Genomic DNA, 14,803 nt, shown 5'->3' on the forward strand with positions numbered 1-14,803 from the left:
ACTAACCGTTGATATTTTCAAAATATCCTGATATACATAAACAGATTTATATAATAATATTTCAAAAGATATGACTATGTAATAAATATTTTAAATAGTTTATGCGGTGCTAATTTTAAACCTGGGAGTGCTAAGCGCCCCCAAGCACTCCCCTATGTGCGCCTATGGTAGGTACACAATTAGAGATAATGAACTTTTTTCGATTGCAATAAATTGATGTTATAGCGATCATATTATATGGTATAGGTACCTAATATACAATATTTATTTATATTACCAATTTTTTATAAAATGACAACTTTTAAAATAATATACAATATTAATTTTACTTATATTATATAATTTATAACATACCTAATAGTACGGTACTACTGGGGATTTTTTTTCCGCAATTCCGTGAAAATTTATAGTGCCTACTGCGAAAACCAGAACAGTTACAACATTTAAAACGCTGTTCAGTAATTTCTTCATATATGCAAATCATTACCTACATGTGCACAAAATGATAAGAATCCTGTATGTTTTGTTGCATTACAACATTTCTAGGGCACTTACTAAAATAAAGCAACTTATATAACAACCGTTGACTTATCATTTTTCCAATTGATCAAGGTAAGTCGCTATTTAGATTTTTTGAATTGTCGAATGAAGCAGTATTTTATACACCTCAATAATTTTATAATTTATAATACAATAAAAGTGCATTCTTATGACAACTGCTGAACTGCTCATATAGGTATATTATACTGTAAATAATTTTTTAGAGCGTTGAATTATTCGCCTACATCATAATGTGTCTTAACATAATATAATAATGATATGTCTTAAGGTCAAGTAACATGTTTTACAAGATATCAATAAACGCAATCAGTTGTACCTTTTTGTACCTGTAGTGTATTGGCATCGTTATAAGTGTCAATTTTGGGCGCCCAGCGTTGTATCTTATGTGTTCTTGGAAATTAATTATGGTGGTTATATCGTTATATGGATCTTTTTTTAAAACTGAATTCTTTAACAAAATTAGTACCTATACAATAGTTACTAAAATAAAGCAATGTATTACACTTGAGAGTGACTTAGAATCCATCCATATAGATACCTGAAATTTAATGTATGACTGAAATGAAGGGTTTGTTATTTGTGCCAGAATGGTAATACATAAAACGCATGCAGTTGTATGTATCTCATTTAAATCAAAGCTATCATACCCGAATCAGTATAATTATTAATTTATCTTTATATGCCAATGAGTTTATAGTATATTAAACTATGAAGTATGCAGCTTCTACTAATACTCTCCAATGATCTCTGTCAGCGGCATTCTCAATTACTATTGCTTGATCAGTTCCTTTTAGGTCAATCTTTACCAGCGCTAGTGCGGTCTTCCTCGTGGTCACTTGATGAGTGTAATATCATAATATTTAATATTATTATTATTATTATTTTTTTTTAACATTTATTAGTATATATTCAATCTGTAACGGTTACAATAACCATATGAGCGTGAACAAAACAAAAATAAATATACATGACCCTAACGGCCTAACACCATAAGTACTTCTGTTGGGTAGTTCCTTAAACTCAAGTAAACTCACGTAAAAACACATAAACACCGTATATATGCCTATTGTAAACTAACCTTACAGATTGTATATTTTCCAAATAAATGTTATATATATATTATATATATACATGACTTGAAGTCTTACGGAGAGTAGCTTCCTGCTACCTAACAGTAACACTCATATGGTATTTATTAAAATTAAAAAATAAATTGTCTATTTTTCTTGCATTCTCATTTATTAATATTGCAAGAATTAACACAGGCAATGATTAATATTTTATTGGCTGTACACATTCATCATTGAAATTGAGATTAAGTTACTTTGGAGTTTGAACACCTATATATGATATTTAAATGCCTTAAACTTAGTTTTGTATAATTTATATACATACACACTAAAAGTTTAATTTTTAATTTTTATTATAAATTATAAAAATTTATAATAATATGTTATTGTTAAAGAAAATGCCTTATGGCTATTGGCTATAAATAATACATTTTTTGTTCCTAAAATTCTGTTTTTAATGATTGTAATAACTTTCTTATAACTTCCTATAAACTATATTTCTGTAATGTGTAATTTCCAAGTCACCCAAGAGGTATACACTGTGTAGTATAATACACATGACTCGTTTCTTATTTTTTCATTTATTTTTAACCCTGTACATGTGCTCAATCTCATTCCAATCTACACACTGCAAAAAAGTTTCCCATTGTCCTTCAGTTTTAATTTTTTAAGACGTTCTTCTAATTTGAGAATACCACTTGAAGATGAACCAAAATTTTGATGACAATTATTCATAATCTTTAATATATTTTTAAACATCATTCTTTTATCTTCATTATCATTATTTTCAATTCTAGATGTGCTAGGTTTATTTTCTTCAGTATCACCGTTTTGATTACATATCACATTATTTTCAATAGTTTTAATTTCAATATTATTAATTGGGCCGTTATTTTCTTTTATGAAAGGTTCATAAAAGGATTCATCTACAACTTTATCTCCATAGTCAATTTTAGCTATAATGAAACGATCTGTGGGAGTTATAACCGGACAATATTCAGACTTAACACCAAAATATTTATAAACAGCACATTGATGTTTACAAAATTTTCCAGTAAGCGCAGCTGAACAAGAACAAAGTCCATTACTTGTCCACATAATACATTAAACCACTTTCTTCTTCACTCGGTACTAAAAACTCATCTTCACTTTCTTGAATAATCATTTCTTTTTTTAAATAAGTAGTTTTTTTAATCATTTTTTGTAGAAATAATCTGGACGATGCATTTCTATTATCTGAAAATTCTCTTAATCTATGTTTATAATAGCTTTCTAAGGCAGTACATGTTAAATCAATTAGAGCTAAAACATTATAAACCTTTACCCTGCATAAAACATGATCTTTAAACAGTCTTACAGCAACCTCACAATAATTATTTGTAACATGACCTCTTGATGTATGATATCTAAAACAGTGGTTCTCAACCGGTGTGCCGCGGCACATTACTGTGCCGCGAGATTGTCTAGGTGTGCCATGAGAAATGTTATTAAATATGACATTTTTTTTTTTAATACAGCAACAAAATAATATTTTAAGAACTAAATTATTTAAAGTAAACAACGGAATATTATATCATAAAGTTAATAGATTTTTAATTATTAGTGAGAAACTTGAGCTTGTCGTTTCGTACACAAAAGTTCAATACGTGGTCGAGTTGAAGACAAGCAGACACGCATTCTCTGATCAACGGAAAGAAGCCTCTCCCGTTTTTTTGTTTTTTATGTTTGTTAGTGTCGAAAAGCCTAACTTTCCGATGTTGTTGTGGATGTCAAGTGCGTGTGCGTGTGTGCCGTGAAAACTTGTGATGTATAATAGTGTGCCGTGAACCAAAAAAGGTTGAGAACCACTGCTCTAAAACATAAACACCATTTTTGTCTATAACTCCAATAATTTTGTACATAGTTTATCCAATTTGGATAGTCAAGATTTTCTCTAATTGACTTTAAATATGCATGTTCTGCATCAACAATTGATTCAGAGTACAAGATAGTTCGAAACTCTTTCATAAGTATTTTACGTTTTTCCAATGGTATATTATGTTTCAAATCTCATAACCAACGCCAAACAGCCTGAAGAACATGAAATACACAAAGTAATGTACAACTATTCGGCCAAATATAGTTAATTGCATTAATTTCTGCTGAACTTTGGTCTGTAATAAAAATATTAGGAAATCCCTGTCCACAAAAGCTTTCAGGAAGAGCTTCTTTTAATAATGAAAATCCTTGACAATAAGATTCATAAGTTTGACCTTTGGTAACTATTATTGCCAAAGGTATAGCCCCAGCTGCACTTGGACACATTATAAAAGTTATGGCATGATTTAATCATTAATGGATCACATGCACTGGTGCTATCAACAAATATAATTTCTTTTGCAAAATTTAACTGGTGAGCTGATTTCATGATTGGTGTAATTATAATTATACCAAATGGGTTTTCTTTAAATAGAACTATGGCACCACTTTCTTCATATACTTTCTGTTTTTCTTTGATTTTCTAAAAAAATATATGTATATTATTAGCAGTGATGTTCCCATCATTTTTTATGAGAGTATACTATACTGAAGAAAGCTAAAATATAGGCGAGAGGTTTAATTACAATATTGAAAAAAAAATACTTCTACATTTTTAATATATAAAAACTTGATTAAAAAAATTAATTACTTAAATAAATTGACAAAAAATTGTTTTCTTAACTCATTTTCTTCGTCGACGATTCTTTTCTTTTCTTTACCGCGTGGGGCTGAATTTGCTGATTTGTGGTCTCGCAGCCAAATTTTCACATATGATTGTGGATTGAAGTCTTCAACTGGGGGGCCATTGATGGAGATAAACATTAAATCTGACACATTTTCAATCGTTAAACGAGTTCTGAGATCAGTAATGGTGAGATTCATATCAGAAAATCCTCGTTCACATTCAGAAGTACTTGTTGGAAGTATGTTTAGTGTTTTTATAAGATCAGAAGATGCATTTCGTGTACAAAAGTTTACTAAACTTTCAAATTCAGATAACCCAAATCTGCGTGACACTCTTTTAACTTCTTCTTCTCCTCTATTGTCATCAGTTTCTATTTTAAATACTTCTTCAATAACCTACAGGATAAAAAAAAAAAAAATTTAATTTAGATGTTTGTGTACAGTAATTTAAAATTATATTATATTTTTCAATATTCCTTACCTTCAGATCTTGTAGTATTGTGCTATTGTTAAGGTCATTGAATAAGCGTTCACGCATTCTATCGACTATATTTTGCAAGAACTGCAATCTGTTGATTCCTCCAGACTTTGTTACAGTAATATTTACGCCTTTATGAATTTTGTTTTGTATAGCTTCTGTGATTTCTTTTTCTTTTTCACCAGGTTCTGCCTTCAGGCTTTCTAGGATTCTAATCGTTCTACACATTTCTGATTGAGCGCGCATTAATGTTGTTTTCCTTGATTGAAGTATACAAGACAACATCCCGAGTTCGGAAAGGACGTCATAAAAGAGTCCAAGTTCCTCTAGGAAAGAAGAAAATTCTAATTTTTTTTTTTAGCCCAATTTCTTGAGTTTGACTCATGTGCTTATGTATCCCTGGATAGTTTTCCCAAATGGCTTTTATCGTACGAAAACTACTTGCAGACCAACGCACATTTAAGATACGACTAATTTTTTTCATTTCAATTCCAACCTCCACACAAGCTTCATCTAAGGCCCTAGAATTTTTGGGACTTTGGTGATAATAAGAGTAAAGTTTATCCATTAAACATTGAAAACGAGATACACCAGCGCAATCTTTTATGACATCATGTACTGATAGTTCAAGGCGATTTAGAGAAATACCACCGATAAGGCGATAACGATTATTGCGAAATTCATTTTTCTGTAATATATATTATTTTTACATTTTCTGTCGAGTGTTGGTAATAATATTATATTATGTTATAGTAATATAATATGGTTTGCTTGAGAGTATACGTAGTGTAATCATGATAATTTAGAAAATGTTTGAGAGTATATGGCGTATATGTAGTATACACTATGGGAACACTACTGATTATTAGTTACCGATGATAAATTCAAGTAGCTTCTAACTTAACGAGTTAATTAATTTTATTGACACGGTAAGTTATTTTTTTTCCTAAACCACAGATTTAAAATAAATTCAATTTTGTACAAATTAATTTTATAAAAAAAAAATCTGAAATTTAAAATATATTAATTAATAATTATTGGAAAATTATTTATAAAAATAATTATCATAATATGACATATTGTATATTCACAGAAAATATTTAGTATAGTTGTGGATCATTTACGTTAACAAATACAATTATTTTATTATTTTATTGGATTTCATCATTGATTAAAGTATAATATACAAATATAAGTACCTATACCTACAGTAAATAACTTTAGTCTTTATTACATACATTTATTGAATTATTATTTTATTTGTTAGCTTAAAAAAAGATAGGCAGGTATAATTATTAATTTTATACTAAAAAAAAAGTAACTTATTTTTAACATAGTTAAGTTACTTTTATTTTCTAATTAACTTGTAACTTTTGCAAATTAAAAAAAAATAGAGGTAACTTTTAACTTAACTTACTTTTTTCTATATTAACTTAACTTAACGAGTTAAAAAAAAATAGTTAACTTGCCCAGCCTTGGATAAATTTATCAATTTATTATATGTTTAAATAACTTACCTCGATTAATCCAGCACCAGTACGTGGACCCAAGTTTAAATTTCTCCAAATATCATGCCAATGACGAATAGTACGGTAACATGGATTTATGCAACCATTAGCTAATGTTTCTAGTTTAAAATCTTCTTTCAACTCAATAACTGTTCGTGATATTTTTGAGCTTCAGCTATGCCCATACCATTGTCAAAATACTCATAAAATAAGTTTTTTACATCATTATTAGCTGGTAAATATCTGAGGCTTTCTGCTGTATTGATGCTATGTGTATGGTTGTTATAAATTTTTATACAACCCGTTAAACCTTTCTGTAAGAATCATTAACAGTTTTAAATTATCAATAAGAAACAATAATTTATGTTTAATGTAATTTTAAATATTGAAAATATAATAATTATATTCTTATAATAATTTAAAAAAAATGTTGAAACTCAATGTCTCATCTATAAGAATCAACAAGAATACATAAACACATTTTCAAGACACCTCATATAACAGAATCGCCACCCACTCATTATGACAATCATATAAAAGGAAAACCGAGACAAGAGCTAGACAGAAAGTAGGGATATTTGAGACATTCAGAGGCTGGTCGTCACACCACTCACAATCTTGAGATCAGTATCTTTGGAGTCAGGTCATAAGGAACAATTGCAGTTTAGCTCCCTCTCGCCATTTTGAATTTTTTTTATCGAAACTTATGTAACTCATCGAGTTAAGAACGATGGTGCAATCAGAATTGGTCGCTTTCACTTAGTTTCGAAGTTATGGCCTTCCAAAGTTTTCAATTTTACGTTTATAGGCATGCGCGCAACACTACTATAATGCCGCGTGGAGGACCATTTTTGTTATTTTTTTGTAAATTGAAAACTTTGGAAGGCCATAACTTCGAAACTAAGTGAGAGCGACCAATTCTGATTGCACCATCGTTCTTATCTCGATGAGTTACATAAGTTTCGATAAAAAAAATTCAAAATGGCGAGAGGGAGCTAAACTGCAATTATGCCATTATATTTTTATAAACATGTAATAACACAACAAATCACCAACTCCAATAAAATTCCTAAAACATAAATAAAAACATTCAATATACCAGCCAAATATATATATATATTGCTTATACTACCTTTATAAATGGATCTTTTTTTTTAGTTGCAGTAGTATTAAGTTTTATTGTAATATCAATTGTAGCTGGGCAATTCGCATTTTTTGATAATCCTTTTTTATTAATATCAGGTTTTTTGAAATTACTATGTTGACATACAAATTTTTTACTAAATAAAAACATTAATTCATTTTAATAGGTACTTATTATAATATTTGTTATTTATAATAACTGTAAAAGACCTTATGAGCAAACAATTCGTTGGCCATTCGGTATACTGGAGCGATAGTTCCAATGAGTAAAATTCAACTCCCCAATTCAGAAACCCAATTATTAAATATCTTCCATTTTCCATACATGTTAAGTTTGATCTGATGTTAACAGTATTCCCAATTTCTCCAACAATTTCATTTGTATATTTTTTAAGGAATATCATTTTGTCAAATTTCAAAAGTTTAAAGTATTAAAAGTTAAAAGTTAAAACGCGTGTGTCGTTCAGTGTCGGTCAGAGTCCAGAGAACTCACTGTACTGAGTGTACTGTCGATTGTCGAAGTGTCGACCGGTTCGGAGTCTCGGCGGATCGACCGTTCCAGGCGCGCTTATCGCGTGTCGGTGTCGTCCGTCGTCGATTGGTGGTTGAAAAGAGAAGTAATTGCACGGGTGTCCGCGCAAAGGCCATTTGAATTCAAACGGCTATTACGCGGGCCCACGTCAACATTTTTACTATTTTTATTCCAAGGTATTATTTTGTGTAAATAAAAGTGATAACTGATAAGACAATAGACATGAAAAATGTATACCTTAATTATTTATTTTTTAAGAATCAAAAAAAAATTAAAGGCATGTATGATGGTTGTATTTTTTTAATTGTATTAGTCCATATCACTGCAATTTGTTCATTACTCGGAAATCTTAAAAACATAATATATAAAATAGTTAAATGTATTAAAAATATAAAAGTTACTAAAATTCTATAATTTTAGATTCTGAGCGGAGCAATGAATGTATTGATTTTACCATGATGTGTGTTTTTTTTTTTTTGTGTTCGTCATCACGTTTTGGTGCAGTAAAAATGCTTCGATTTTTGACTTCAGTACTTCGTTCGATCAGAAAGTGAATCTAGTTGGTACATTGGTGGGTCAAAAGTAAAAAATTCTTAATACTTTTCTAAATAATCGAGAAAAACAAATTAAAAATTAAGGGAAAAACGGGAAATTTTACGCACACTCATTTTTCGACAAATCGATTTTGGTGAACCAAAAGGTTCTTACACAGGTTAAACAAATGACCATATAGATACATGAAATTTTCACCGAATGTTTATATATGTATATTCTATCCACCATGCAATTTTCAAACATTATCGACTCAAGTTGAACTATTCATAGGCATTTGAAATTTTCGATCATTATTAGTTTTTTTAAAATTAATATTGATAAAAATATATTTGTTAGGCAGAAAAGCTTGAAAATTTAATACAAGGCTCTTGCCATATTGTAACAATAGCAGTTGAAAAATAAAAGAAATTCATAGTCACAATTATTTTTTATAAGCATTCAAAATATGAATTTTGACAAAATTCGTAAAAATCACGAAAATTCACAAATTATTTTAAGCTAGAAATTCATAAAAAATTTTGTTTTTAAATCTAAGATTTCAAAATTTAATACAAGATTCCTTACAAGTTTTTCAATCTTTATTACAAATAAAAATTCCACCGGAAATTCAAATTAAATTTTTATAAGCATTTAAAGTTCAAATTTTGACTAAATACGTAAAAATTACGACAATGTTCAAATTATTTTATGCTAGAAATTCATAAAAAAATTTCCTTTTATATCTAAGAATTTTAATTTTTATATAAGGCCCTAACATATTTTTACAATAGCAGGTGAAATATAAAAGAAATATATTGGCACAATTTTTTTTTACAAGCAGTCAAATTTTAATTTTAACAACATATGTAAAAATCTCGAAAATTCGCAAATTATTTTAAACTAGAAATTATTATAAAATTTTCTTTTTAAATCTATAATATATCCTAGACAGATTAACCGTCTTCGCTCAGAATCGTTTTTCGTATACAATGATATAATATCATTGGATTCAAATTTAATTCCATCCATTACAGTAACCCACTTGTAACCTACTGTACAGCAGAGCGACATCCACGACTTACCCGCCTTTTTTTAACTTACTTATGCATATGAACATCATCCTTACCAATGTTTCTACAGCTTTTAATAGAACATATATTTACCATTTTACCACTGTTTTACAAAATATTAACAACCAAAACTAATAAACTAATAAAACTTGAATTATTTATTTTTTAATAATATAAAATATTATGCTTAAGATTTATTTTTTACTTTCTATGATATAATATTATAACAGATAATAATATTCATACATGTAATATAGATTATGATCTATATTATGTCTATGATAATATTACACTATTATAACTGGAATCAAAAAATCGAAAAATGTAAAACAAAAAAACGCGGCAACTCTCGTGGTAACTATTAATTCCGTATCATGGATGAAAAATGTTGAGATAAACATTTTTCCATGATTATTTACCTTCTACCACGATTTAAGATATCTTAATTCGTGCCTTCTACCTAAGTTTATTATTGCTGACATGATAAATTGATAAGGGCTAAACGCGCAGTCCATCTATATTATGTTTTGGTGATGATGTTGATCACCAATGCGCGAAATTTGTCTCTTACAGAAGGAAAAGGATTAGACGCACGGTCGCTGGACCGGTCGGTCGAAGGTAAAAAGAGATAATGAAATTAGAACACTGAATTATTTTGGTAGGACACTGGTGTGTCGAAAAAGATTTATTTTGTTGAAACGTAAATAATATTCGGTACAAAATACACGACGAACCGCTTGTCGATATAACACAAAGTCGTTTTTTGCGGACAAACAGAATAAAGTCGAAAGGACGGGGTCGGAGCAAGACGAGACGAGGTCGGTAGCTCTAAGCTCGTAGAAAACGTAGTGATTGATTTGGTGTCGGGCGCGACGGTGCAACGGTCGTTCCGGCACTCGTTCGGTCGTTCCGTTGCGCACTTGCGCAGCGCGCGCGAAGCGCGACGGTCGGTCGTACGTCCAGCGGCGAGTTGAGCCGGCGGGACGTAGAGGGGGCGAGACGCGAGTTAATCGGTCGGTCGGTGCAAGGAGCATAAATATTACTCGTGAGCGCAAGTGTGTTAAAATTTATACAATGCAAAAAGGACGGGCGGTAACGTTGGTACAATGTTGCATGTGATGATACGTCGGAGTATCACACTATCACCACAATGTCTATGATTTAATGTGTAGAGCATAGACCTTATACTCATAGACGGAGCAAGCTAGTAGTTCCCGCGGTAATCGGTGGCTGCGCTGCACATGTTGTTTCATACTTCTGCGCATGTGCATAGGACAAACCAGGTTGTGCATAAAACGCTTATTATTATCGTATCGTATTATCAATACTAGAAATATGTCATGAAGCAGAAAGAACTTTTCGATCTTTTAATGTTTTTTTTACCAAATATTAAACACAAAATGTTTAATAAAATAAAACACAAAATATACCAGAAACCAAATATTTTCAATGAATATATATATATATTTTTATGTTGACTACCTTTATGTAAATTGTATGAATTTAAATTTTCTATAAATAAGCATTTTAACTTTTAATAAAAATATGAATTTTTGAAATATCAAAATCGAATTACACTAAAATTTCTTACAATCAAATACCTATATAGCTATAATACATGGATTAAATTTTAGTATAACTATACCTACACCACTTAAAATTATAACTTGCGTTAGACCATAGACAAATATATATTCAATCTAGACTATTTTTCATAATAATTAGCAGGGCTTTGGACTTGGGACTATGTGCTTAAAATCACAAATATATGTACCTATTTAAGCATCCAACAACATAAAATGTGTGTTAATGTAAGTTATTCACAATTTTTAGGAGACATAAATGCTAGTATGCTTTAAATATCAAAAAATCTATCACCGTTAACTTTTTTTACTTTGGTTAGGTATAATATATTTATAATGATTTTTGTCTTTAAGTTTCATTAGTTTAAATGCTGTCCTTAAAAACAAATACTTATACAGAAAATTGAATTTCATAATTGTATTAATAATTTTTATACATATACAAAATGAATTTATTATGTAAATAATTAAAAAAATTCCAATTTATAAAAAAAGATAAAATATGCAGTATAAATTTTAAAAAATATGCATATATAGGAAAAAGTTGGAAATAGGTAGGTATGCTTAAATATGTGCAAAAAACTTTTAAATTTCAAATCCAGACACCCCAAAACAAATTTATAATGAATCAGATTTATTCTATTTGTTTCTGGACAAATGTTTTGCAAATTTGAAATTTGCAAATGCATAATCCCGAGCCCTAATAATTATTTTACAACATTAATATCTTAATAATATAAATAAATAAACATATTTTATGTTATCAGAAATGACAACACTGCTAAGGTGATAGCTATGAGTATAAGGTCTATGGTGTAGAGTGTACTTAAAATCCATGATAACAATAATATGTAAAATACATTGATAATAATAAATTTACTAATTAGTAATTACTGATAAATAGTAATACAAATTTAAAAACGTGCAATTCACTTAAGTTAATATTTATTATTTACTAAATAGAAGTCGTTAATAAAGAAGTAAAGAACTCTTCAATATTTCAACCATAATTCTTATCTTAACATCAACTTTTATAATTGTGTTTTAAAAGGTATTCCATTTTCAGAATTACAAAATGGCAGCTGAAGAATTACAAAAAAAGTTTCAAACAGAATTGGATGCTTTAAAACAATGTCAAAAAGAAATTAATCAATTAGTTGGAAATCGTCAACAGTTGGATGGTCAACTAAATGAAAATTCAATTGTCAAAGAAGAGTTAGCTCTTTTAAAATCTTCAGGTGAAGTATATAAAATGGTTGGCCCTATATTATTGCGTCAAGATCATACAGAAGCTAAAGAAAATATTGACAAACGTATGAGTTATATAAAAAATGAATTGCAAAGAATTGATGACCGGGTACATACATTAGAAGAAACACAAGAAAAATATAGGGAGTCACTTACTAAATTACAACAACAGTATCAAGCTCAACAAATAAAAAAGTGATTTGTTATCAATTATTTTGATTTACAAATCAACTTATGAAAAATTATTCTACTAATTATTTAATGTGTCTAGTTCATTGAATTTCTAATAATTTGTAAACGTTTTCATATGTAATACCATTAATAATATATTAACTTGTACTCAATATATCTATGAACTAAAAAAAATGGTTTATTTAATTTAATTATAATAATAACTATTTGTTCAATAATAATTCTTTTTTTTTTATGTTAAGTAACTAAGTAAAATAGAATGTAATAATACAAAGTTGTTGGACGTTAAAGTATGTAAGTGTAAATTATACTTACCGTCAACCGGGCCAACTTAGGAACAAAAATATTATCTTTTAGTTTTACCTCCAAAACGGCCTATTCTCAATTAATTAATGTGAGACAAGTATTCTGTTGTTATCTTAGAAATATTCAAAACCATTTTGCTAGTGTCGCAGCATCAAATTTTCAACTAAAGTATTCATTTTTATTAATTCTTTTTTTACTAATATCTATGGTTTTGAAAAGGTCCGAAAACTTAACTAATACTCATTGAATGAGACGTTTTACATAGAAATGTATGATATAAAATTTGTTCAGATGTGTATTAAATTTACGAATCGACATAATAAATTATTATAATCCTGCATACATATCTGTAAATTGTTTTTTAATTTCTAGTCCATCTTGGGCCACTATTATTCATCCATGGTCAAATTTATAATTAGGATAAATTTAAACAAGTTAATTCCATTTAAACAAGACTAACCTTAATACAATTTAGTCTGAATAATTAGTCTACAGTTATATTTTTAACTTTCTACGGATGGGTGAATGTCGAAGAAAAATTGGTGAAAATTATAAGAACAAGAATGTTTTTATTTTTTTGTATATTATGTTAATATACACTCAACAGGTACAATATATATTTTTTAAATTCAGAAAATTATATAGTATTTTTTTTAAATTTAAAATAGTGCCCCAAGTTGGTTCAAGTAAATTATAAAATAGATTTTTCATAAGAAAAACATGAATGCCCCATGTTTTCAATATTCGGTACAACAATGGGGCAAGAAGAAAAATAAAAAACACATAGAAGAAATGATAATGTATCAAGATTTAGGGTCATGGCCAATGGGTGGATAGGCATACCAAAAAGCTGGAAATTTTCCAGTGGGCTCCCCACTGTACCTAAGCCTCTGTCAAACAAAAAGTGTCATTTTCACATCGCGTGAAAATATCAGGCCAACTAGCCATTTACTGCTTTAACGCACCTTATAAGGCGGTCTGTTAGATAGAGCCTTAAGCAATTGTACTTGGTAGTTGGTATTTAATTTTTTTATCAGTTGACATTTTATATTAGGGTCTATTTTTGGAAATTTCTGGTAGACCAAAATAGTCTATCTAGTATCTACCCATGTTTGTTTGTACAGCAACTATGTAAATGAGCATGAGAGCTGAAGTGAACTAATTAATTGTGTAGAATTTATCAAATATTAGTTTATACTGACTAACTGTATATTATCTCTATAGGTTTAGAGAGAATTCCACTCTTCGTAGTCTGACTAGTCTGTTTGAGACTGAACAATTGTACTCTATGTTATGGGTCATAATTCAAAAATGTTGATGACTGTCATCTATCATACATAACTGTACTGCTGTCTGCTGCTACGGCCTACGCCCTACACGGCTACACTGATTCTTGTGGTGGGAGCTGATATGTAAACTATTAAATTGTGTAAAATGTTTAAAAATTAGCACAAATTAATTTTCTACTTAACACTTAACAAATTTGGTTATAGACGTTTTAGTTTATTTTTTTAGTTGTGTAGCGTGTAGGGCCGTTTAATATCATAGAAGTACAATTTTTACATATAAATATTTTAATCAATCCATACATATTATGTTTCACATGGTATACCTGATATAATATATATGGTAATATGGTATATTATACTGCAGCGATTTTCAAATTAGAGTCGTCAGTTAGGTTGGTCAACAATTATTTTATGGACTATGGACATAAATATTGAAAACATACACTTTTTAATGACCATAAATTATAATGGGTCAGGACGTCAAAAAGCTAGAGACTTGAGAACCGCTAATATTATATGCTGGTACATACTACAGTTTTTCAAGCAACATTTGGTGGTACAGTGGTAAACAACGGTAATCAGAAAA

At 29.1% G+C, this 14,803-nt stretch overlaps 1 protein-coding gene and 1 pseudogene across 2 annotated transcripts; one reads left to right on the forward strand and one right to left on the reverse strand.

Annotated features, from left to right (window-relative positions):
• Positions 1 to 1,829: 1,829 nt before the first annotated feature.
• Positions 1,830 to 7,943, reverse strand: LOC149054396 (uncharacterized; annotated as a pseudogene).
• A 4,064-nt stretch (positions 7,944 to 12,007) lies between these two features.
• Positions 12,008 to 13,272, forward strand: LOC107168124 (prefoldin 6). 2 transcript variants are annotated; one of them, XM_015517427.2, is made up of 2 exons: positions 12,008 to 12,162; positions 12,234 to 13,272. In XM_015517427.2, the coding sequence occupies exon 2, from the start codon at positions 12,258 to 12,260 to the stop codon at positions 12,627 to 12,629; it is 372 nt and encodes a 123-aa protein (XP_015372913.1). In that variant the 5' UTR covers positions 12,008 to 12,162; positions 12,234 to 12,257; the 3' UTR covers positions 12,630 to 13,272. The 2 variants fall into 2 exon arrangements, with proteins under 2 accessions (XP_015372913.1, XP_015372915.1); XM_015517429.2 differs by having other exon boundaries at positions 12,249 to 13,272.
• Positions 13,273 to 14,803: the final 1,531 nt, after the last annotated feature.

This window comes from Diuraphis noxia, unplaced genomic scaffold, assembly GCF_037042655.1.
Source record: "Diuraphis noxia isolate RWA-SAM2 unplaced genomic scaffold, SU_Dnox_SAM2 contig0007, whole genome shotgun sequence".
In the NCBI taxonomy this organism is placed as follows: Eukaryota; Metazoa; Arthropoda; class Insecta; order Hemiptera; family Aphididae; genus Diuraphis; species Diuraphis noxia.